Source organism: Canis lupus, chromosome 16, assembly GCF_003254725.2.
Source record: "Canis lupus dingo isolate Sandy chromosome 16, ASM325472v2, whole genome shotgun sequence".
In the NCBI taxonomy this organism is placed as follows: Eukaryota; Metazoa; Chordata; class Mammalia; order Carnivora; family Canidae; genus Canis; species Canis lupus.
The window spans coordinates 11,571,988-11,599,268 of NC_064258.1; the positions used below are offsets into that span (position 1 = coordinate 11,571,988).

The following is a 27,281-nucleotide window of genomic DNA, read 5'->3' on the forward strand; positions in this document are numbered from 1 at the left end:
ATAAAGTTTATCATAGAAATGCAAGGCTGGTTGAGCATTCAAATCAATTACAGTAATTCACTACATTAACAAAATAAAGGAGAAAAGTCTTAGTATGATCATCCGTGAAAAATTCAGCACCCATACAAGATACATTCAGTATCCTAGGAATAGAATGAAACTTCCTCAACCTGATAAAAGCCATGTTTGAAAATCTTACACATAACATATTTAATGATGAAATACTAAATGCTTTCTGGTGTAACTTGGAAGAAATCAAGGACTTCCACTCACAACTTCTATTCCAAGCTCTTTTAATTAGTACAAAAAAGGCAAGATAAAGAAATAAAGGGTAAACAGGTTGAAAAGGATAAGTATAATTGTTTAAAGTCACAATAAGCAATCACCTATGTAAAAAATTATAAAGCATACACACACAAAAACAAACCAAACAAAACACATGACATAGGAACATTTTTATCAAATTACTTGTTAGTCCTGTATAATGAAAACTAAGAAACAAAAATTAATGATCACCCTTAAGAGAGACATTAAACATGTTCCTGGAATGGAACATTCAACATGGTTAGGATATTCCTTCTCCCCAAACTGAGCTAAAGATTCAGTGCAATTCCAATTAAAATACCAGCAGGCTTTTTGTAGAAACTGACAAACTGAGGCTAAAATTTATATGAAAATGCAAAAGGACAAGAATAGCAAAAACAATTTGAAAAATAAATATGGAGGGCTTATGTGATCTGATTTCAAGACTTACTATAGAGCTACAGTAATCAAGACAGGATGGTCTTTATGTAGGGACAGAAATACAAACAGTGGAACAGAATGGACTCCAGAAATAGACATATACATATAGAATATAAAACAAGTATCTTAATCATTGTCTCAGAAAGGCTTGAGAGCAAATACAACAACTAAGAATTTTGCAGAAGTGAAGTGATAAATCCTACCAAGAGAAAAATCTTAAAAGCAAAAAAAAAAAAAAAAAAAAACAGTCGGCTTATCATCAAACAAGACAAAAGTAAGACCGATTGCCTACTTCTCACCAGCAACAATGTAAATCAGAAGACATCTTCCAAGTGTTAAAGGCATCTTCCAAGTGTTAAAAACAATAATTGCCTTGCTAGACCTCTAAACCCAGCAGAAATATCTTTAAAGATCAATTAAGATAAACAACTTTATGTGATCTGGCCAGTCAACCTCAATACTATTCTACTAACAAATCTTTACTAGACATTCTTTGCTTCCTGATGCAATATGAAGTATATTCTTCATATGAATATGAAGCATCTTCTATGCAGTACTATTACCAAACAAGATTCAGCCTGAATTTAATCACCTAAACTTCTAGTTGAGAGGAATGACTTAAAGAGCGTATGAGGAGGGACGCCTGGGTGGCTCAGCAGTTGAGCATCTGCCTTTGGCTCAGGGAGATCCTGGAGTCCCGGGATCAAGTCCCACATCGAGCTCCCTGCATGGAGCCTGCTTCTCCTTCTGTCTGTGTCTCTGCTTCTCTCTTTCTCTCTGTCTCTCATGAATAAATATTTTTTAAAAAGAATGTATGAAGAAACACCACAGGAATGCAGAACATAAAGTATTTTATCACTCCAACTGATGGGTTCTCTTCAAGTCCAAATAATAGAATAGGGAGAGGAGAGGAAACTATTCTAGTTTAAGAAAGACTTAAGAAACACAGTAACTAAATGTGCTTAGTTAATCCTTGACTGGTTTCTGGTTTGAACAAAACAGCTGTAAAGGACATTTTAAGGACAAGATAGTTAATATGAAAACGATGCACTTGTCTTAGAATAGTAGAAAACAACAGCTATGCTAACTACCCATGATAATGATATGGGATTATCCAGGCAATTGTTCTTATTTTGGAAGATTCAAGTTGAAGTATTAAGGATAAAATGCCAAATCTGTGATTTACTTTAAAATAGCAGTAAAAATGGCAGCAAAAGATGTCAAAAAAATGGCAGCTTCTAGGGTTGGTCTCTCCACCAAAACAAACATTAAGCTGGAAAAACACTATCAGAATCCACTATTTTAGAACTCTAGAGTCACTCAGACACTTATAGCAACCAGAGAAGTGCTTAATAGAGACAGAGGCTGTTGAACTTTGGTAAAAGAGCTACTTGGGTAAACCAGCTACCATGCCTCCTTCTTGAATCATGTTGCATTGTGGGTATAGCAGCCTGCATTCCTCAAGTGGCTGGCTGGTTCCAGAGGGACAGTAGGATCTTGAACTCTAAACTTAATTTTGGAGTTTTGTGATTTGGGTAGTACGAGGTTCCCCTGAGGGTCAGCTAGGATGGCTGGCTTTATTCAGCACCCCCAGAAAACAGCAGCTTCTTTGGTGGCACCTATCAGAACATCTAAACAGGCATATACACTTAAAAAAACTCCACACATTAACAACAGAACTTCTGAGATGTCACAGGCTGAGTGCCAAGATAACAGGTCAGTAATGGGCACAAGGAAAGCTTTGTGAAAACAGTTTAGGAAAGCCACTATACAAATAGGCAACTGAAGACCTCAACAAGCAACAAAATCAATTCCTGAAGAGAACCTGACTTCCAAAGTTACCACAATATACTACTCGAAATGTCCAGGTTTCAACAACCAAAAATATAAAGTATTTAAAGAAATCAGGAAATAGAATTCATTCATAGGAAGCAATAATTTGACAGAGATGGCAGATCTGAACAGGCAGAAGAAATAATCAGCAAGCCTGAAGGACAAGTCAGTTCAAATTATCCAGTATGAAGAATAGAATGAAAATAATGATAAAGAAAAATGAACAGAACCTGAGGGACTTGTGGGATAATACAAAAAAATAATGGTTGAAAATAGCCTAAATTTGATGGAAGTCATGAATCTACATATCTAAGAAGTAGGGGTTGGGAGTGGGGGGGGGACCCCAAGTAAGTTAAACACAAAGAGATCTGGCAATTATGGTAACTCTAGAACTCTAACTGTCCCACTCCTCCTAGATTGCTGATTTTTGCTTATTGATGGAGGGAACAGTTCCTTTGTGACTTTTATTAACGATCTTGCAAAGTATGTATGTATTCCTTTTGAAGTTTCTGTTCCATGCTGTCTGATGGCCAGCCAATCACCTGACAAAGATTTCCTTAAATATCTGACTCCAAAACGTGAAGGAGGTACTGTCACTTTAAATTTCAGCAAACATCAATGTCCAGTCCTCAGGAATCTCTCAGACCAATTAAAACACACAACCTTACATTTTGGAGCCCTCTACCAAACAGCAACAGCCTTTCCCTTCAATCAAACACTCTCCTAGTTCTTTTAAGAGTTTGACCAAGGTCCAGAGTCTAAAATAGTTGATTCTAGTCATTTTCTCCAGTCTACTGGTTGTTTCACTGAAAAGACCGAACCCTATGAAGTTCTACTGTGTCATTAGGCATGATGTCACTTTGACTTAACCAGAATTTAAAATTATTATATACCAACAGCACTATCAAAAGGGTGAAAAGACAACACAGAGAGAGAAAAATTTTTGCAAATCAAAATTTAGTAAGGTTTTAATATCTAGAATATATAAAGAAGCCCTACAACTCAACAACAGAAAATGTCAGTACCGAAGGACTCAAATAGACCTATCTCCAAATAAGATACACAAATGATAAATAAGTATATGAAATGATTCTGATCATTAATCAGTAGGGAAATGTAAATCAAAACCACAGTAAGATATCACTTCACATCCACAAGAATGGCTATTATCCAAAAAAGGAATGTAAGTGTTGCAGAGGATGGAGGATATGGAGAAATCTGACCCTGATACATTGCTGGTGGGATACAGCAGATAAAGTGGTGCAGCCAATGCAGAAAAGAGTTTGGTAGTTCCTCAAAGAGTTAAAAACATAGAATCACCAAATGATCTAACAATTCCAGTTCTAGGTATACGCCCAAAAGAACTGAAAATGGGACTCAGCATATACTTGTTCACAGCAGTGTTATTCATAAGAGTGGAACAGTGGCTCTGTCCATCACAGATGAATGAATAAAATAGTGCTGTGTCTGTAAAATAGAGTATTATTTGACCATTAAATCAGAATGAAATTCTGATGCTGTAACAATGATAATCCTCGAAAATACTAAATAAGCCAGACAAAAAGGTCAAATTATACATATGTATATGTAGATAATTCTACTTATATGATCTATATATGTATATACATATAAAAATTGTACTTATATGAGTTATCTACAATAGACAAATTCAGAAGGATGGAAAGCGAAATAGAAGTTACCGGGGGCAGGAAGGGTGAAATGAATTACTGCTTATGAGTAGAGCTTCTATTTAAGATGATGAAAAATATTTTGGGAATAGTAGTGATGGTTACACAACATTATAATTGTACCTAAAGTCATGAAATTGTAGGCCTAAAAATGATTAAAATGGGGAGCTCCTGGATGGCTCAGTGGTTTTATGTCCGACTCTTTGATTTCAGTTCAGATCTTGATCTCAGGGTTGTGAAAAGGAGCCCCAAGTTGAGCTCTGAGCTTGGCATGGAGCCTGCATACGATCTCCCTCTCCCTCCCCCTCTCCCTCTCTGCCTCTGTCCCCCTTAACCAGGTACTCTGTTTTTCTTAAAAATAAAAAAAGGGTTAAAATGGTAAAATTTACATTGTGTACATTTTTACCATAATAAGAAAAATATTCAGAGTTTGTAAAGCATAGTAGAGTCAACCCCAATGAATTAAAGAAAGCCAATTAACTACCAAAGTTTCTCAAGTGAAACAGAAAACATGAAGAGTCTTATAGATAAAACTTTAGGAAAACTGAATCCGGAGTCAAAATGTTCCCACAAAGAAAAGCACAGGTTCTGGTTGCTATTATATATTCAAGAAAAAAAAAGGATTCCAATCTTACACAAACTCTTTCAGAGAACTGTAAAAGGTAGCACTCTCTAATTCATTTTATGAAGCTCACATAACTCTAGAGGAAAACTTAAAAGAGTAGTATAAAGGGATGCCTGGGTGGCTCAGCAGTTGAGCATCTGCCTTTGGCTCAGGGTGTGATCCCAGAGTCCTGGGATCAAGTCCCACATCGGGCTCCTCACAGGGAGCCTGCTTCTCCCTCTGCTCATGTGTCTGCCTCTCTGTCTCTCATGAATAAATAAAATCTAAAAAAAAAAAAAAAAAAAAAAAAGTAGTCTAAAAAAGGAAAATCACAAAGCAGCAGGAAGATGGCACTGGAGTATGAGGACTCGAGGTTCACCTTGTCCCATGAACCCAGCTAATAACTATGCAGTCATCCTAAATACCCCAGAATATGACCTGAAGACTTGACAGAACAAACTCCACAACTAAAGGGAGAGAAGATGCCACACTGAAGAAGGTAGAAAGTGTGGAGATGTGACTTAGGGGAGAAACAGATTATGGCCGCTGCAGAGGGGAGAGAGCCATGGTCACAGAGAAGGGTGAGAGGACTAAAGAGGGAAAGGGAGAAGATGGGCAGCCTGGGTAGCTCAGCGGTTTAGCACCGACTTTGGCCCAGGGCATGATCCTGGAGACCCGGGATAGAGTCCCACATCGGGCTCCCTGCAGGGAGCCTGCTTCTCCCCTTGCCTGTGTCTCTGTCTCTTTCTCTCTCTCTGCGTCTCTCATGAATAAATAAATAAAATCTTTTAAAAAAAGAAGGAGGACAGGGAGAGAGAGAGAGAGGCACACACACACAAGGGAATACACAAGAACATTTCCATCAAGCCACTGGCTTAGAAAACAAGAAGAGCTGAATTTCATGAGTTCTTGCAACCAGCGGGGCTTAAAGCCTGGAGTTTTAAAGGTCAGTGGGCTTGTCTGTGATAGAGCCCTGAGGGCACTGTGCTGCTACTGGAGAGAAGGCAGGCAAACCACCCAGAAGCACAGTGTGGTGTGTTCTTAAGAGTGCCTGAGGCACACACTGGGGAAGTTTATTTGTTCCTCTCAGAGGGTCCCTGAGAGGCAGAGTCCAGAGACACTTCTCTAGAACAAAAGACCTGTCTGGTGCCATTTCCCTCCCCCCACTCCTCAGCATAAACACAGAGCCACATGTAGAAAAGCAGCACACAGTACCAACACTGGCTGCCTAACTTGCTTACATCAAGCACCAACCTCCTGCACTCTGGTAGAACTGCCCTTCTCAGTCACAACTCCCTCAGTCCCAGGGTGGCTGGCCCCTCCCCCTCAGAAGAACAGCACAAAGCCCATGCCACCCTTCCTGACCAGAGAGTTTTGCAGGGCCTCTGTTCTGGTAGAGGTGGTAACAGGTCTCATTTCACAAGCAGACCAGAGCACATCCAGTTAAAACTCACCATACTCAGGCCAAGGACCAAATACTGCCCATGGCAGGCAAGGAGAGCCTCTGCCGACAACAGGCCTGAAGGACAGAGCAGTCAGAACATAAGAACGGACCACATGCAGTACACACCAGAGATACTTTCTGAAGCACTAGGCCCTGGGAACTGCATGATCTCTCTCTCATAAGGCCATTACTTTCAGTAGAAGCAGGAGACATAACTTTCCTAACACAGAAAAAGAGGCAGAGACCTAGACAAAGTATGAGGACAAAGGAATTTATCCCAAATAAGCGAACAAGATAAGGCCAGGGCCTGAGATCTAAATGAAATAAATATAAGCAACATGCCTGATAGAGAATTTAAAACAAGATCGTAAGGACACTCATGGGCTTAAGAAAAGAACAGAAGGCATCAGTGAGAACCTTACCACAGAGATAAAAAGAGTTAAAAAAGAATCAGAGACAAAGAGTGTAATAAACAAGCTTAGAAACATGCTTAATGCAATGAACAGCAGGCTGTAATAAGTAGAAGAATAAATGAATGACCTAGAAGACAAAGTAATGGAAATTACTCAAGGTGAACAAAAGAGAAGAAGAATTATGGAACATGAAAAACAGATTTAGGGAACTCAGTGACTCCATCAAACATAGTAACACTCATATTACAGGAGTCTCAGAAGAGGAAGAGATAAAAGGGGGCAGAAAATGTATCTGACAAAATAATAGCTGAAAACTTCCCTAATTTGGAGAAGGAAATAGACATCTAGGTTCAGGAGGCACAAAGAACTCCCATCGAAATCAACAATAGCAGGCCAATTTCAAGACATACTGCAATTGAATTTTCAAAATATAGCGACAAAAGAATCTCAAAAGCAGCAAAACAAAAGAGGTCCTTAACTTACAAGGGAAGACCCATAAGGCTAGCTGGAGATTTCTCACCAGAAACTTGGCAAGCCAGAAGACAGCGGCATGATATATTCAAAGTGCTGAATGAGAAAAATCCACAGCCAAGAATACTCTATTCAGCAAGGTATCATTTAGAATAGGAAAAATAAAGAATTTATCTCCAAACAAAAACTAAAGGAGTTCCTGACCACTAAACCAGCGCTACATGAAATACTGAAGGGGATTCTTTGGGAAGGGGACACTAAAGTGACAGAATAAAAGCAGCAAACACAAAAGCAGTAACAATGAATATTTCTATAAAAATCAGTCCAGGGATCCCTGGGTGGCGCAGCGGTTTGGCGCCTGCCTTTGGCCCAGGGCACAATCCTGGAGACCCGGGATCGAATCCCACGTCGGGCTCCCGGTGCATGGAGCCTGCTTCTCCCTCTGCCTGTGTCTCCGCCTCTCTCTCTCTCTCTCTCTGTTACTATCATAAAAAAATAAAATAAAAATAAAATAAATGGATTTTAGCTATCCTTAAAAAAAAAAAAAAATCAGTCCAGGAGGGACCCCTGGGTGGCTCAGTGGTTGAGCATCTGCCTTTGGCTCAGGTCATGATCCCAGGGTCCTGGGATTGAGTGCCCCTTTAGGCTCCTCACAGGGAGCCTGCTTCTCCCTCTGCCTATATGTCTCTGCCTCCCTCTCTGTAATTAATAAACAAACAAACAAACAAACAAACCAAAAATCAGTCCAGGAAGTCACACACAAAAAGGATATAAAATATAGTAACATATACCTGAAATGTGAGGAAGAGAGGAGAAAAAAACGGGTTCAAACTTGAACAACCATCAACTTAATACAGACTGCTGCGTGGAGAAAAGGTTATATACACAAACCTAATGGCAACTATTTTTTAAAAACCACTGACAAACATGCAAAGAATAAAGAGAAAGAACTCCAAATATATCACTAAAGAAAATCAGCAGAACACGAAAGAGAAGAAAGGATCTGAGAAAATCTCCAGGAACAACCACAAAACAATAAAATGGCACTAAGTGCATATCTATCTATTACTTTGAATGTAAGTGGAATAAACATTCCAATCAAAAGATATAGGGTGGGGCACCCTAGTGGCATAGTCAGTTAAGTAACTGAACCTTGGTTTTGGCTCTGGTGGGGGAGATCCAACCCCATGTGGGGCTCCATGCTTAGCCTGCAGAGTCTCCCTTCAGTTTCTCTCTCCCTCTTCCTCTGTTCCTCCTCCAGTCTCCATTCACTCACTCTTTCTCTTTCTAAATTAAATACTTTTGGAAAAGATACAAGGTGACAGAATGGATTAAAAAAATAAAAAATAACAAAAAACAAGACCCATTTATGCTGCCTAAAAGAGACTTATTTTAGGCCTAAAGACACCTCCAGATTGAAAGTGAAGAGACAGAGAAACAATTATCATGCAAATACAAGTCAAAAGAAGGCTGGAGCAGCAATACTTATATGGGACAAACTAGACTTTATAACAAAGACTGTAATGAGACAAAGAAGAGCACTATATAATAATAAAGGGGATAAATCAGCAAGAAGATATAGAAATCATAAATATTTATGCATCTAACACAGGAGTACCCAAATATATAAAACATTAAACATAAACTCATCAGTAACAATAATAGGGGACTTTATCATCACACTTACATCAATGGACAGGTAATCTAAACAGAAAATAAACAATCAATGAAACCAGGAGCTGATTCTTTGAAACACTTAATAAAATTGATCAACCTCTATCTAGATTTATGAAAAAGAAAACAGAAAGAACCAGAATAAATATCACAAATGAGGAGAGGAGAAATAACAACCAACATCACAGAAATACAAACAATTATAAAAGAATATTATGAGGAATTATATGCCAACAAAATGGACAATTTGGAAGAAATGGATCAATTCCTAGAAACAGAAATTACCAAAACTGAAATAGGAAGAACAGAAAATGAACAGACTGATAACCAGCAATGAAAATGACTCAGTAATCAAAAAAACTCTCAACAAACAAAAGTCCAGGAATAGATGGCTTCACAGGTGAATTCAACCAATCATTTAAAGAGTTAACACCTATTCATCCGAAACTGTTCCAAAAAATAGAAGAGGAAGGAAATTTTTCAAATTCATTCTATGAGGCCAGCATTACACTGGATAGTAAAACCAGATAAAGACACCACACAAAAAAAGAGAACTACAGGCCAATAGCTGTAGAGTAGATGCAAAAATCCTCAATAAAATACTAGCAAACTGAATACCTAAAAAAAATTTCACCTCAATCAAGTGGGATTTATTCCTGGGATGCAAGCATGCCTCAATATTCGCAAATAAATCAATGTGATACACCACATCACCAAGAGAAAGGATCATTTCAACAGATTCAGAAAAAGCATTTGACTAAGTATAACAACCATTCTCAATAAAAACCTTCAACGAACTAGGTCTAGAGGGAACATACCTCAACATAATTAAGGCCTTATATGAAAAACCCATAGGGAACATCATACTCAATAGGGAAAAACAGAGCTTTCCTATAAGGTCAGGAAAAGACAATGATGTCCACTCTCACCACTTTTATTCAACATCATACTGGAAGTCATAGGCACAGTAATCAGACAACAAAAAGAAATAAAAGGCATCCAAACTGGTGAGGAAGCAGCTTTCACTACTTGCAAATGACATGATAATACTTACAGAAAACCCTAAGGATTCCACCAAAAACATACTAGAACTGAATTCGGTAAAGTCACAGAATACAAAATCAATGTACAGAAATTTGTTGCATTTCTATATACTAATAATGAAACAGCAGAAAAAGTGAAATTAAGAAAGCAATTCCATTTACAATTGCACCAAAAATAATACCTAAGAATAAACTTAACCAAAGAGGTGAAACATCTGTATTCCGAAAACTATAAAAAACTGATAAAAGAGGGACACCTGGGTGGCTCAGCAGTTGAGCATTTCCCTTTGGCTCAGGGCATGATCCCAGTCCCAGGATTGAGTCCCACACTGGGCTACCTGCATGGAGCCTGCTTCTCCCTGTGCCCATGTCTCTGCCTATCTATGTGTGTCTCTCATGAATAAATAAATAAAATCCTTGAAAAAAAAATAAAAGAAATTTAAGATATAACAGTTGGCTACACATGGAAGCAATCTACAGATTTAATGCAATCCCTATCAAAATACTAAAGTATTTTTCACAGAGCGAGAAAAAAAAATCCTAAAATCCATAATCCTATGTATGGAACTATAAAAGACCCCAAATAGCAAAAGTAATCGTGAAAATAAGAAACAAAACTAGAGGTATCACAATTCTAGACCTTAAGTTATATTACGAAGCTGTAGCAATCATAAAACTATAAAACTATGGTACTGGCACACACACACACACACACACACACATACACACACAAGACACCTAGATAAATGAAACAGAATAGAAAACCCAGAAATTAACCCACAACTATATGGTTAATTAATCTTCAACAAAGCAGGAAAGAATATCCAGTGAGAAAAAAGACCATCTGTTCAACAAATGGTGTTGGGAAAACTAGACAGCTATGTGCAAAAGAATGAAAACGGGGATCCCTGGGTGGCGCAGCGGTTTGGCGCCTGCCTTTGGCCCAGGGCGCGATCCTGGAGACCCGGGATCGAATCCCACGTCGGGCTCCCGGTGCATGGAGCCTGCTTCTCCCTCTGCCTGTGTCTCTGCCTCTCTCTCTCTCTGTGACTATCATAAATAAATAAAAATTAAAAATAAAAAAAAATTAAAAAAAAAGAATGAAAACGGGCCCGAGTTTTAGACCATACACAAAAATAAACTCAAAATGGATTAAAGACCTAATGTGAGACCGGAAACCATAAAAAAATCCTACAAGAGAGTATAGGCAGTAATTTCTCTGACATCAACCCCAACAATATTTTTCTAAGGTATGTCTCCTGAGGCAAAGAAAACAAAAGCAAAAATAAATTATTGAGATTACATCATAATAAAAAGCTTGTGTACATCAGAGCTAACAATCAACAAAACTGAAAGACAATGTAGGGAATGGGAGAAGGTATTTGTAAACAACATACCTGATACAGGGTTAGTATCCAAAATATAAGAACTCAATACTAAAAAAAAAAAAAAGAAAGAAAGAAATCCAATTAAAAAATGGGCAGAAGAGATGAACAGACATTTCTCCAAAGAAGACATCCAGATAGCCAATAGACACATGAAAAGATGCTCCATATCACTCATCATCAGGTAAACAGACATCAATATCACATTAAGATATTATCTCACACCTCTCAGAATGGCTAAAATCAAAACCACAAGTGTTGATGAGGATGTAGAAGAAAAAGGAACATTTGTGCTCTGTTGGTGGGAACAGCTAACTGTGGAACACAGTATGCAGGTTGTTTTTAAAACAGAATTACCCTATGATCCAGTAATTCTACTACTGGATATTTACCCAAACAACTCAAAAACATTAATTTGAAAGGATACATGGAACTCTACATTTACTGAAGCATTATTTACAATAGCCAAATTATAGAAGCAGCCCAAGTGTCCATCAATCAACAAATGGATAAAGAAGAGGTGGTGTGTACACATGTACACACACACGTGAAAATTACTCAGCCATAAAAAGAATGAAGCTTGCCATTTGCAATAACATGGATGGGATCTGGAGGTTATAATGCTAAGTGAAAGAAGTCAGAGGAAGACAAATTATCGTATGATTTCACTTGTGAAATTTAAGAAAACAAATGAAGAAAAAAAAAAAAAGAGGCAAACCAAAAAACAGACTCCACTATAGAGAACAAACTGATGGCTACCAGAAAGAGATGAGTAGGGGGTGGGTGAAATAGCTGATAGATATTAAAGAGTATTCTTATCATGATGAGCACTGAATAATGTATAGAAACACTGAATCGCTATATTGTACACCTGAAACTAATAGAACACAGTATGTTAACTATACTGGAATTAAAATTTAAGAATGAAAAAAAAATTCCCTGCAGAACATCCTGCCTATTGTTTTCCTGCTAAAAGATCTCTTGGCATTAATATCAAGACTCAACAGCACGGAATTGGTGTAATAACAAACTGATCAATGGAACAGAAAGCCCAAAAATAAACCCAGACATACGTGAACAACTGATACTTGACAAAGGCAGTGCAGTAGGAGAAAGGATGGCTTTTTCGACAGCAGTGGTGGAAAAATTAAATATCCACAAGTAAAATGAACTTGGATCCATACCTCATATCACACATGAAAATTAACTCAAAATGGATCATAGATCTAAATGTAAAACTTAAAGCTGGGAAACTTCAAGAGGAAAACATGTTAGGTAAAGAATTATTAATACCAAACAAAAGAAAAATTCATACAAGATAAGTTGGACTTCACTAAAAAGGGAATTGGGACTCCTTAGAGAAATAACCAAGGCTGATACAGTAAAAGTAGAAGATAAGCCTAGAAACTATCTGGTTTGCCAGAAAGTTAGAAGTATTCAACAATCAATAGGTGTATGTCAAAGGACAAGATTTCAACTTGAAGGGGTTCCTACTGCCCAAATTGGAACAATGTGGTTATCAAAATAATGAAAGGAATAGTTTATAATATAAAAAAATTTCACAAGCCCACAGTGATAAATGGAAAAGGAAACTCTCATTCATACAGTACAGTATCAGCTAATAAGCTGAGAGTGACAGAAAAATCACCATTTTGCAACATCACAATAATAAATGATGAAGGGAAGAATCAGCAGTGGATGCTATCTACAGTTTTTGGGAACAGAACAATGACAGAGACCCAAAGTATCTCACAGGAAGTTATTAATTACAAAGGGGGGAAACTGGAGAAATCTGGCAGTTCAAACTAGTGATGAAAGCCAAACAACAGCAATGGGACAAGAGGACATCATGGTTTCCTAATGTAAAGCACTGAAGGGGACGCATTACTTTTGCCAAAAATGATGAATAAGGAGAGAAATCAAACATTAAGTTTGGAAAAACAACATTTGACAGAAATAATTATTAACTACCTCAAGGAACTGGGATAACTAGGAGTGGCCAGTAAGAAGTTGAGACAGTGCTCAAGAATATAACAGCAGCAGATGTGATAAATATCATACAAAATAGCCACTACTGCTAAGGCTAGGACAGAGTACCCAAGGAAGAATTTTCCCTTCAGAGCTCAATAGTCAGACCTTGTTAGAAAAGGTAACAGCCATCACTCACACTTTGGTGCTGTACCAGTGGGATTTGCTGGAAATTCACCCTCTGGAACTTGTCCACAAATCTATTCCATAGTACGTGCTGGCAATCTGTGTCCTGGATTTCCCCCACCATCAAAGGGGGTGAAAAAGCTGCTGTGAAGGACATTATTGTGACAACTGACCAAATTTGAATATAGATCATGTAATTAGATAATAGCACTGTACTAATGTCAAATTCTCTTAATTTAATTATACTGCAGTTATAGGGGATTATCCTTGCATATATCAAAACTCATCAAACAGTACATTTAAATATGTGCAGCTTACTGTATGTTAATCTTATCTCAGTAAAGCTAAAAAATAAATAACCTTTTAAAAAAGAGAATCTATGTTTGGGGCTAAGGGTCATGTCTACACTGCTCCCAAATAAGTAAAATAAATATATATATATATATATCACCAAGCATACCAAAGTGAGAAAATGCAACAAAATCTAGTATCCTTAGGAAGGGCTCATAGGAACAATACTTTTAAGTTCTTATATGTGGTCTTTATGCTTAAACATCAGTTGGCTGGATGTGTGCCTCAATTCACATTTTTTTTCTATGAAAAATCTTAAAAATCTTTACTCCAGTCTTCCAGATTTAAGTACTAATGCTGGAGAGTCTAATGATAATCTGGCATTCTTTCCACCTAAGTGATGTAGTCTTTTTGTGTAGGTGCCCAAAGTTTTTTTTTTTTTTCTTTAAAAGCCCTAGAACACATTTCAGTGGTGGCTGTTGTTTCAATTTTCCTAAGCACATGATGAACCCTTATAATACAGATGTTCATCTTTTAACAGCATTTTCTTGTTTTTGTTTTTTTCCTGTTCTTTTGTCAGTCCGGGCACTTTTATTAATGTCCATATACTTATTGCACATGCATATAAGATCTTCTTGTCACTTTATGAATTTCTTTCAGCTCTTTACTTGATTTGTTTTCACTTGTCTTTTTCCATCATTTCTTTCTTTTGTGGTACTTTCTAGAGTGTCTGCTCATTCAAGAACTTTCTGGTTTATCTTCATTTCTGAAATATTTCTCATTCATTCCTCAAGTCTTGTCAGTTTTTCATGATCTCCTATAACATAGGAGCTCATTTACAAACTTTTCTAATTCAGTTTATTTTGTTTTTTCATAACATACTGTTTTATTTTTCCAGCTTATTTTGTAGAAATTATATCTGTGCTTTAAGACAAAGTATACTGCTATCTTCACTTCTTTAGATCTGTTATTCAGAGGACTACTGTCCTTTTTCTTATACTATCTTCCAATGACATAAAATTACAATACCTTCTATAAATCTTATTATAGTTGGATGGCTTTTCCTATACTTTTAAGTTTCCTATGTAAGATTTGTAAACAGACTGAGATAGCTTTCCTAGATTCAGAGTTCAAAGGTTTCCTCTTATATGGTTACCACAAAGTATTCAAACCTAAGGTACTTAAGTGTGACCACTTCCCTAATACTTTCTGAGATCTGCCTCCTCCAGTGCCCCCTCCCACATGTATCTGTGTCTTTTCTCCTCTTTACCCTTAAGTTCCTACTCTCAACAACTTTTATTTGCAGCAATTTCTTTTCAGTGTGGGGCTCTGTTCGCTTCCTGAATATTTCTAAGAATCTCAGGAACCAGGCTGTCCCTGCTCCCTCATACTTTCCTGTGGCAAACGATCTCATTTCAGACCCTATTAGAAGTTTCTGGACCACATTTTGAATAGCACTCCCTAAAATACTTTGCTTTTTTTCAGAGAGTGCTGAGTGGCACTGTAAGGCAGACAGGTATCACTATAAATGTACGATCTCCAGTAGCAAGTGGGCCTCAACAAGATCTGCAGTCATACTACATTTTACTGGGAAATGCAATCCACTTTGCACACATGTAGACAAACCCTCTCTGTGTGTGTGTGTGTGTATGTATACCTACTCTTACCTTCTCTCCTGTTCGTAACAAAATGTCTCTCCTTCTATTCAAAGTCACCAATCTTTCCATCTATGCCTTGGGTCAATCAATCCTGCTTTCTCAGAACACCTCACAAATCCCTTCTTTGGTATATTTGATAGCTCGTTTGATTGAACTCTTCTTTCATATAACAAAGATGCTTAAGCCTTTCCCATTTACAAAAAGGCGATAAACAATAACTCCATTTCTCTCTCCAACTACTGCATAATTCCTTTAAATTTCTCTAGAGTTGTCTTAACTATCCACATCTCTTTACTTCTACCCATTGTATAACCCCAACAGAGTTTCCCCTACTACTTCTCCATCAAAATATGCTTTGCATGACTGTCATGTTTCTAACACTAAAATGTTTTTGGCCTCTCTTATTTGAACTTGAGTGAATGCGACACCGTGAACTACCACTTTGTTAATACTTTCTTTGCTTGGCTTCCATGACACTACATTTTCCTGAATTTCTCCCACCTCTTCTCAGTGTCCTTTCTAGGTTTCCATCCTACACACCCGTAACATATCCGAATACCTAAGGCCTTGTGCTAGGTGATCTCCTCACTCTAATCTCTAGAGTAGAAGAGAAAGAAACAGAGGGAGGACAACAGGACACCAAAAAGGAAGGGTCAGAGAAATGGAATGGAAGCCTTAATACCAAAAGATGGGTGGGGAAATGAGCTGAGGTTAGTAAAAGCAAGTTAAGGCATGTGACACACAAGTCAAGTCTAGAAGATGAGGAACAGAAGAAATATAAATCAACATGCACCAGTACAAAAGGCAGATACTAATGTCATGTGCTATAGGCTCTTCTCCTGGTTATCCTTAATGTTGAATACAGACGGTCAAGAGATCCCAGAAAGACTATTCATTCATAAGGAAGATAAAATAAAGACCTTCCAGTAGTTATAAATCCCAATTACTATATATGACATTTTTCTTTTAAATTTATTGGGATTTTTTTTTTTAAGATTTTATTTATTCGTGAGAGACCGACAGAGAGAGAGAGAGAGAGAGAGAGAGAGAGGCAGAGACAAAGGCAGATGGAGAAGCAGGCTCCATGCAGGAAGGCCTGACATGGGACTGGATCCCGGGTCTCCAGTACAGCTCCCTGGGCCAAAGGTGGCGCTAAACCGCTGAGCCACCCAGGAGTCCCACTTTTAAATTTACTGTAGGGCAGCCGGGGTGGCTCAGGGGTTTAGCGCCACCTTCGGCCCAGGGGGTGATCCTGGAGTCGCCGGATTGAGTCCCACGTCAGGCTCCTTGCATAGAGCCTGCTTCTCCCTCTGCCTGTGTCTCTGCCTGTGTCTCTGCCTGTCTTTCATGAGTAAATAAAAAAAAAGTTTTAAATAAAAATAAAAATAAATAAATAAATTTATTGTATTGTGACCAGAGTACCTATGGACAACGTGTTTTAGAAGAAATTAGAAGAAAGTTCTTTGGGCAGCCCAGGTGGCTCAGCAGTTTAGTGCCGCCCTCAGCCCAGGGCATGATCCTGGAGACCCGGGATCGAGTCCCACGTCAGGCTCCCTGCATGGAGCCTGCTTCTCCCTCTGCCTGTGCCTCTGTCTCTCTCTCCTCTCTGTTTCTCATGACTAAATAAATAAAATCTTAAAAAAAAAAAAAAGAACAAAGTTCTTTGAAGAATCCTGTATTTTTACAACTTAGAAGAGGATATGAAAACCATTTTTGAAAGACAAGGTAAACACGGAAAAACACTGAGGCAATTCAGCTGACACTTATGTTCACATGTTGTTTTAAACACAGGTGTTTAAATATGCACCTATGTATATATTATGCGTATATACTATAGTACTACAGTACCCTGTATATAAAAAATCACATATACAAGACATTCTGAAAGAACAAAATCAGGGCAAAATATTTTTAAATGTTTTGCTAGTCATGATAGCTTCATACCACTATCCTCTAATGGTCCAAGATGTAATATACATTTAAGGCATAGTTCATCATTAATTCAGAGGATGTCAATTTCAAAGAGGGTTTTTGGTAATTTTGAAACTTTTAGGCACTTATTAGATTTGGTTAGAAAATCACCTATGTTAACCTCACAATAAGACTGATAAAGAGCCTATGAAGTATCAGTTCTACCACTCTAATGCTGTTAGCTTACAAATTAGTATTATCTTTATCATAGCTAAAAAAAAAAATTGAGACTTCAAAGATTCAAATAATTTAGGGCTGGTTGGAAAATCGAGACTCCATCAACTCCATATACCTGATAAAATAAACAACGGAACAGCAACAATTACAGCTTTCCATAGAATAGAGATCTTGCTGGCTAATCTACCACTGACTGCATATTCAGGTGCCAGGAAATGACAAGTATCTATCCCTCTACATAACACTAAAGAAGTCATCAGATATGAAGAGCCCTGAGGAGCTTTCCATATTTTCCTAAACTTGGGAGGAGCTGAGCTATTAGCATCCAACCTTGATGACAGACTTAAATACAACTCTCTATGCTATTAATTGGAGTTAAGGATCACTTTTTATAATTATTACACATACCCTACAACCTATAACTAAGGGACTCTCCAGGCTGCTGAAACTGAGGCGCTTTCATGAGTGGCTTCCATATGGGAATTCCCTAGGAACTGAGATCCCAGGGCTTTATGTCCGGGTCCTGATAATGGCCTACCATGATCTTCAATTTTTCAGTCATTTTAGTTAAAATCAGAGTCTACAACCCATAAGCCAACTTATCCAAGAACATGTAAATTGTATTACAATACGTATGTATGTGTATGCACGAGCAAGCTAGGGGTGGATTGGAGGGGGGAGTGTCACAATAGGGTCTGCAGTATAGAAATCCTATTACTTCCCTTGCAGCTGTGTACAGTTTGACAGGTTGTGCAGCACAAGGAACTACTTAATTTAAGAGGGCAAATGGGGATTAATATGCATTCCACTTCCTAAGGCATGTAATCCTTGGTACTACAGGTGACAAGTGAACACATATTCCTAACTCAGATAAAGTAACTTTTAGACTTACAGCAGCCTCAATTCCCCCACTCTTAGAATGCTTTGTATACAATATGTGAAATGCAGCCATTTGAAATGCTTATTAATGACAATCTACTTATCAAAGTACTTTAACTTAAATTCTAATGTTTTCCCCTCAACTCAATAAATTATGTTACCTCGTAATGTGGGACACATATATCCCATTTTGGAGACTACTGGTCTACTATGTACTTGAAAATACAGGAGTAAATTTGAAAAAGGGGTCAAGGTTTTAGGAAGAAATGTAGGGCTCATGCAAGTAGGTTGATAGTTTAACTTGGTGAGATCTCTAAGAAAAATCAGACAAAAATCTAGAGATCTGGGACACCTGGGTGGCTCAGCGGTGTAGCGCCTACCTTCCGCCCAGGGTGTGATCCTGGAGTCCCGGGGTCGAGTCCCACATCGGGCTCCCTGCATGGAGCCCACTTCTCCCTCTGCCTGTGTCTCTGCCTCTCTGTCTCTCATGAATAAATAAATAAAATATTTAAACACACAAACACAAACACACACACACACACACACACACACACACACACACGAGGATCCCTGGGTAGCTCAGCGGTTCAGCGCCTGCCTTGGGCCCGGGGCGTGATCCTGGGGGTTTGGGATCAAGTCCCACGTCTGGCTACCTGCATGGAGCCTGCTTCTTCCTCTGCCTGTGTCTCTGCCTGCCTGCCTCTCTCTCTCTCTTTCTCTCATGAATGAATAAATTAAACAAATCTTAAAAAAAAAAAAACGCAAAAATTACTAAGTATAAAAGAAAAAATGGATAAAATCAGGCAATCAAAATTTAAAACTTCAGCTCTGGGATCCCTGGGTGGCACAGCGGTTTGGCGCCTGCCTTTGGCCCAGGAGGTGATGCTGGAGACCCGGGATCGAATCCCACGTCGGGCTCCCGGTGCATGGAGCCTGCTTCTCCCTCTGCCCGTGTCTCTGCCTCTCTCTCTCTCTCTCTGTGTGTGTGACTATCATAAATAAAATAAATAAAATAAAATAAAATAAAATAAAATAAAATAAAATAAATAAATAAAATAAAATAAAATAAAATAAAATAAAATAAAATAAAATAAATAAAAAATAAAACTTCAGCTCTTCAAAAGACACCATTAAGAAAATGAACGGGGAAAGAAAGAAAGAAGAAAGAAAGAAAGAAAAGAAAAGAAAAGAAAAGAAAAGAAAAGAAAAGAAAAGAAAAGAAAAGAGAAAAGAAAAGAATGAACGGGCAAGCTATAGGAGTTAAATATGTATAAAACTGTATCTAACAAAGGACCAGGATATAGAACGTATATAAAGAATATTTACTTATCAATAATGTAACCAATTACTTAACTTTAAAAATCTGCAAAAGACAAACTGAAATTATACCAAAAAGCTATAATAGCTAATAAGCACAAGAAAAGACTCTCATCGTTATTCATCGGGGAAATGAAAATTAAAACCATGAGACTCCCCTTTGCACATCCTAGAATGACTAAAATTAAAGACTAACGACACCCAAACTGGCAAAGATTATGAACCAACTGGAACTCTCATACATCGCTGGAGGGAATGCAAAACAGTACAACCAGTATAAATATACATTTATGACACAAAGAAGAAATTCCCATTTTTAGTATTTACCCAAGGAAATAACATACTACATAAACACTTGTCTACAAATATTTATAACAGTTTTATTCCTAATAGCCACAAATTGAAAACAACAGTATGATTTCCATTAACAAGGTGAATATTGTATATAGAACTGTTTTATATAAAACTGGTAGACAATATGGATCAATCTTAAATACTATTAATTCTTTGACATTGTATCTTGTACTCACAAGGTGATTTACACTTCTCACCAAGAACCCAAAGCAATCAAATCCCAAAATCGACAGTTACATCTTACAGACTGCCAGTTAGTAAAGAAGTCTACAAAAAATTGATGGGTTCTTATTTTTTACTCTTCCCTGGATAAATAATGTGACCCTTTTCAAGGGTATGCTCAATACTCTTTTAAAAACAGCTTAAAAAAAAAAAAAAAAAACAGCTTAGAGTTTGCTACTCTTTTGCTGAATACACTACAAAATATTGTACAATGTTGTACCATTTCTCTAAGACCAGTTTGTTTTCTGACTTCAGGTACCTATAATGTACCTAAAGAAAATCTGTTTTCTACGTCCTTCCCTCTTTCCTGGATATAACTGCACACTAAGAAAATGGCAGTCATACCTGAGGTAGCTCATCCAACTTTAGCATGTGGTCACTCATCCTCATTCCTTCCAACTGGCAGGCAGCCTTATCAAAGGACAGTTTTGACCCATGTTCTCATGGGGTCTTGGTAGTTACTGTAATTGTATCTGAGCATTTATAAATTATAATACATTCTTTTTCATTATAAACTAGCTTTATTTCTTTTGCATAAAACATTTCAGAAGATTTATTTTCTATGAATTCCAATTAGGGTAACAGAGAACACCAAAAATGATTTATAGAAATATCAGGTTTGATAATGCTGAAAACTATTATTCTATACCCTGAATTTTGGTCTTAATTTCCTAAGGAATCCTCCTATGATCAATTTTGTTTTGGAATATAACATGGCTTGAGCTAATGAAACACTAGAATTTAATATTATACTCTAGAATTCTAAAACTATGCCAAGTTGGGCTCTCTGGAGGGCTAGGCCTAGAAATCTAATTTTTTTTTTTAAGATTTTATTTCTTTATTTGAGAGAGAATGAGCAGGGAGGAGAGGCAGAGGGAGAGGGAAAAGTAGGTTCCCTGCTCAGCAGGGAGCCTGCCTTTGGGGCTCCGATCCTAGGATCCCAGGATTGTGAGATAACGACCTGAGCAGAAGGTAGACAACACTTAACCAAATGAGCCATCCAGATACCTCTAAAAGTCTAATAAGTATACCAGTGCCTCTAGTAGAGCTAAAATTTGAAAACCACTATCTAAAAGGGACGAGTATAACTGCAACATGATTGTGGCCTCAACAAAACTTGTTTTGTTTGGCCTAAAGAATGGGCCTGTGTGTGTGTGTGTGTGTGTGTGTGTGTTTTTATTTACTTGCCATGATCTAATACTAGAGAAAGCTCACACAAAAATCTGGGCTTCAGACTTCTCATTAAAAGAAATACTATATATATATAGTATAGTATATATTTGTGTATATATATACATCCTTCAATATATAGGATATTCAATATATAGGAATATATATATTGAAGGGTGTATATATATATATATACCCTTCAATACTGGCCCTCTGAGGGCACCTGGGTGGCTCAGCGATGGAGCATCTGCCTTTGGCTCAGGTCATGATCCAAGTCCTGGGATAGAGTCCCACATCTGGCTCCCTGCAGGGAGCCTGCTTCTCCCTCTGCCTGTGTCTCTGCCTCTCTGTTTCTCTCATGAATAAGTAAATAAAATCTTTAAAACAAACAAACAAAAAAATACTGGCCCTCTCTTCTCTTACATGACAATCTGCAAGAGCTGAGTTTGCTGCCTGCCTCCCTTTCACTCCTAACCTCCAACTCATAGTTCTCCAACTCATATAACTAGCTTAGCTCCTGTAGGTATTATAGAGTTTGATCCATGAGGACTGTACCCACAAGTTCATTAGGAGAATGAAGAACAGAGATGATGAAATGAACCCTATTTATTTATGAAATGTGCTGGCTAAAGTTTTATCTCAGCTAGTATTGGAGTAAGTTCACAAGGAGAGAGAGGAAGGAAGAACATATTTAAGTTAATAAGATACAGGATAGGTAGTATTTTTAATTTATAGAAAATGACCCTCTTTTTAACAGTGTATTTAAAGAATCATTTGTTAGAGACTCTTTCTCAGCATAAAAACAAAACCATTACCTTCCAATTTATATGCTTTCTTGAATTCTTGCTGGTAATACAAACACCAAGATAAAACATATTTAGACTAGAATCGCATAGAACATTTTGAGAAATCTGGAACTTAAAACCTGTCTCAGAGTTTAGTTTCGGAGCTTTTATTCCCCATGTCATGGCCAGGCACACGATAAACCTTAATTCTAGAATTAGGCAAAATTCAGATCCCGATTGGCTACTAGCCTATTTAACCCATTAAAATTCAAATAAAAGAGACCTCAGACTGTGTCTAAACATTAAGAACTAAGATTTGTTTCACCTGTACTGAATTTCCAACAGGTGGGCCACATGAGAGAAAACAAGAGTGAAAGATCGGAGACTTCAGCCTATTTGCAAGCTAGCTTACCATGGTAGAAGGCAGACTCATGGGTGAGAGACCAGGGACCTTTATTAGCTACTCACAATAATAACGTAGGCCAAAGCTAACATAAACCGAAGCATCGACATTTTTGCTCTCCTTCCCGGAACCCCAGTTCCCACCAGGCAAGGTCAAAGGGCCAGCTGACACCTGCACAGGCAATGGATTGTGTTACACCAGAGGAAACCTAAGCTTAGAGGACCCCAATCTTGTATCGTGGGTACTAAGCATGCCTGTCTTTAACTCCAGTGGACATCACACTGGACCACACGCATGCCTGCTCTTTGCTCTGGTGGAAGACACTATCTCTATCTTCCAAGGCTGATCCTTATACAAACATCTTTCAAAAACAGAAACAAAGGGCAGTCACAGTACCTCCCTGGCACGACCTGCAGAAACTGAGAGACCGCTGGAAAACTGGCTCCCTAGGCCAGATACTGTTCCAAACACAGAATCAAATGCAGAGTCTAACACTACTGTCTGTCTATAGCACCGATTTCATATACCCCTTAACATAGGCTCAATTACTTAATTAGCATTTTATCTCAAACTTAATCAACCAGACCCTCTGAAAGTATACATCAAAAACGAATCATTCAAAAAAAAAAAAAAACGCATCATTCCCTTTCTAATTACTCTCTATTTTTGAAAAGGAGGTAGGTGCTCCCGAATCCGCAAAGTCGCAATTTACAATCCTCATTCTCCTAGGATGCTTACTGCGCTTACTCTGACTCACTTTTTAAAGGTCTCAAACCTGTTAACGCTCGCAATGGGAACGACCTGTCGAAAGTCTCATTACCCAGTAACAAATGCACCACCAAAGAGAACAGCAACGTCCTCATTACCCAGCTGTCGTCTACAAAATACAAGAAAATCCTGCGGGCCGCCCGCCCCCCCCCCCCCAAAAAAAAAATCACTCCCTTCTATTTCTCTTTACCCTTTACCGTTGCGAAAGAAAACCTTCCAATGCAAACACACACACACACACACAACCACATACCGTCTCTCTGGGTCCCTCCGTCCCGGCAGAAGGGAGAGAAATCGGGGAGACGCGTCAAAGAAGCCGAAACATACGTGCAGGACAGAAAACAGCATCCGGATCTGCCACGCGTCTCCCCGAAGAAAAGTCCCCGTCGCTTCGTCTTCACCCACCGCCCACCACCCCCGGCTCAAATGACGTGGGTCCGAACCGGGTGATGAGGGCCGCACCGACCGGGACAAAGCTCCGGGGGAGGCAGAGGGCAGAGCAGTGAGCCGGACGCAGCGGGCCAAGCAGCCGAGCGACGCGGCGCAGCCCGCTCCAGCCCAGGTTTCCAGAGTGCGGGGCGCGCTCCTCCAGCCCCGGAGGAGAACGCGGAGCCGCCGCCGCCAAGCCCTCGGCGCCCGGGGAAGTGGCTCGCGGGGCGCGCGGCCGCCGCCGCCGCCGCCGACGCGGACCCTCCTCCTCGCCCCTCCCCCGCCGCGCACCCCCGGCGGCGGCGACGTGACAGCGGGTCGCGCCGCACCCGGGCGCCCGCCTCCTGCCCCGGAGGGGGGCCGCTCCTCAGGCTCCTCGGGCTCCCCGGGCGCCCCGGGCTCCCCTCCCCCCCGCGCGCCCACCTCGGCCGCCTCTCACCTTGGGTGGCGAACGGCGAAGAGCCGCTGACCGGCGAGCCGGGGGCGGGGACGGGCGGCGGGGTCTCGGCCGAGCCCAGCACGGGCGCGGGCAGCATGAGGTAGCGCCGGGGCGCGGGCAGGCAGGGCAGCAGCTCGGGCCCCGGCTCTGGACGTTGCTCGCCCCGGGAAGGCTGCGCCCCAGCCCGCCCTCGCGTCCCCGCCGCTCTCTCCGGCCCCCGCCCACCCCGCCAGCGCCGGCCCACCTCAGCCTCAGGCCCCGCCCCCGCCCCCGCCCGCCCTCTCCCCGCAGCTGAGGCCCCGGCGAGGAGCGCGCCGCCCAATCGCCGCCGCGCCTGGCCAGGGGGCGGGGCCTGCCCAAGCCCGCGAGGCTCCGCCGGCCGCGGCGAGAGGCTGGGAGGTGCGAAGGCGCTTGCCCAGCCCCGCCCCCGCCCCAGCCGCGGCCTCTGATTGGGCCTTGCTGTGCGTGGCGCTCCTCTAGGAAGGTCAAGGGATCGTTTGTTAATGACGGACGGACTAATTGGGTCCGCCTGCGTTAGCCCCGCCCACGGGGGGCGGAGCTCCGCCGCCGGGCGCGCAGCGCGGCTAATTGAGTAACTTGTATCAAAATCCTAGAGAACACGGGCAACACCCTTTTTGAACTCGGCCACAGTAAGTTCTTGCAAGATACATCCACGAAGGCAAAAGAAACAAGAGCAAAAATGAACTATTGGGACTTCATCAAGATAAGAAGCTTTTGCACAGCGAAGGATACAGTCAACAAAACTCAAAGACAACCTACAGAATGGGAGAAGATGTTTGCAAATGACCTATCAGATAAAGGGCTAGTTTCCAAGATCTATAAAGAAATTCTTAAACTCAACCCAAAGAAACAAACAATCCAATCATGAAATGGGCAAAAGACATGAACAGAAATCTCACAGAGGAAGACATAGACATGGCCAACATGCACATGAGAAAATGCTCTGCATCACTTGCCATCAGGGAAATACAAATCAAAACCACGATGAGATACCACCTCACACCAGTGAGAATGGGGAACATTAACAAGGCAGGAAACCACAAATGTTGGAGAGGATGCGCAGAAAAGGGAACCCTCTCACACTGTTGGTGGGAATGTGAACTGGTGCAGCCACTCTGGAAAACTGTGTGGAGGTTCCTCAAAGAGTTAATAATAGACTGCCCTACGACCCAGCAATTGCACTGCTGGGGATTGACCCCAAAGATACAGATGCAATGAAACGCTGGGACACCTGCACCCCGATGTTTCTAGCAGCAATGTCCACGATAGCCACACTGTGGAAGGAGCCTCGGTGTCCATCGAAAGATGATGGATAAAGAAGATGTGGTTTATGTATACAATGGAATATTACTCAGCCATTAGAAACGACAAATACCCACCATTTGCTTCGAAGTGGATGGAACTGGAGGGTATGATGCTGAGTGAAGTAAGCAAATCAGAGAAGGACAAACAGGGTATGTTCTCATTCATTTGGGGAATATAAATAATAGTGAAAGGGAATATAAGGGAAGGGAGAAGAAATGTGTGGGAAATATCAGAAAGGGAGACAGAACATAAAGACTCCTAATTCTGGGAAACGAACTAGGGGTGGTGGAAGGGGAGGAGGGCGGGCGGTGGGGGTGAATGGGTGACGGGCAATGAGGGGGGCACTTGATGGGATGAGCACTGGGTGTTATTCTGTATGTTGGTAAACTGAACACCAATAAAATTTCTTTTTTTTTTTTTTTTTTAGTGATAGTCACAGAGAGAGAGAGAGAGACGCAGAGACACAGGCAGAGGGAGAAGCAGGCTCCATGCACCGGAAGCCGGACGTGGGATTCGATCCCGGGTCTCCAGGATCGTGCCCCGGGCCAAAGGCAGGCACTAAACCTCTGCGCCACCCAGGGATCCCAAAAAATAAATTTATTAAAAAAAAAAAAAAAAAAGGGCAGCCCGGGTGGCTCAGCGGTTTAGCGCCGCCTTCAGCCCAGGGCGTGATCCTGGAGACCCGGGATCAAGTCCCACATCGGGCTCCCCGCGTGGAGCCTGCTTCTCCCTCTGCCTGTGTCTCTGCCTCTCTCTCTGTGTGCCTCTCATGAATAAATAAATAATAAATAAATAAAATAAAAAAAAAAAAGTCTGGGCATCAGGTTAGAAATCAAAGTGTCCACACCAAAACACTAACCACTAGGACATGCTGGTTATTAGGAGAAGCTAGGAGCATATTATAGGAATCTAAAGGCAACAATTGAGATGTTGCCAGAAGAATTTATACCATTATCAGGGTCAGATAATTGGTTAAACATAGTCTTTTCCTCAGTGGTGATGATTTTCTGGCTATTTTTTTAGTTTTTTTCCTAGTTTATTCATTCAACAAATAGTTATTGAATATTTCATACACATTAGGCACTAGGCAGTGGCTATACAGTTATGACCGAAATGTTGAAAGTGTACTATTGGAGCTTGCTTTTCATTTTGTGCAAGTATGGGACTTGCCACTCAGCAGAAAAGGCTGGTGATGGATTTGAGCCCCGAGGATGGAGTAGGTGTGCCAAATCTGCTACTTCTCTGGTCTAGACCATACCATTTCTTGCCTGATGGCCACTGCATCTGCTTCTCTTCTTGCTGGGCCCTCTAACTAGGATAATTTATTCAACCATTGAGTCAAGTCCCATTATTTCTCTACTCAAAACCCTCCTTACATTGGTCCCATGTGGTCTTATATAAATTTAGAACTCTTTCACCTTTCTGATTTCATCTGCTGCTTTGCTTCAGTGGTAGCAGCTTCTTGGCTGCACATCAGATCCCATCATTTTCTTGCTCACAGCTTTCAATAACTTACTATGACACACTGGATGAGTCACCCTCGGCTGCCATAATAAAGTACCATAGACTGGGTGGTTAAACAACAGAAATTTATTTTCTCACAGTTCTGGAGGCTAGAATTCCCAGATCAAGGTGCTGG

At 40.1% G+C, this 27,281-nt stretch overlaps 1 protein-coding gene across 1 annotated transcript in view; it reads right to left on the reverse strand.

Annotated features, from left to right (window-relative positions):
- Nucleotides 1-27,029, reverse strand: part of LOC112670489 (adenylate cyclase type 1) — a 106,698-nt gene extending 79,669 nt beyond the window's left edge. The window contains exons 1-2 of the mRNA XM_049095269.1: nucleotides 27,019-27,029; nucleotides 24,317-24,708 (exon numbers count right to left, since the gene is read on the reverse strand). Coding sequence (XP_048951226.1) covers nucleotides 24,317-24,708; nucleotides 27,019-27,029 — 403 coding nt within the window. The remainder of the gene's footprint in view (nucleotides 1-24,316; nucleotides 24,709-27,018) is intronic.
- Nucleotides 27,030-27,281: the final 252 nt, after the last annotated feature.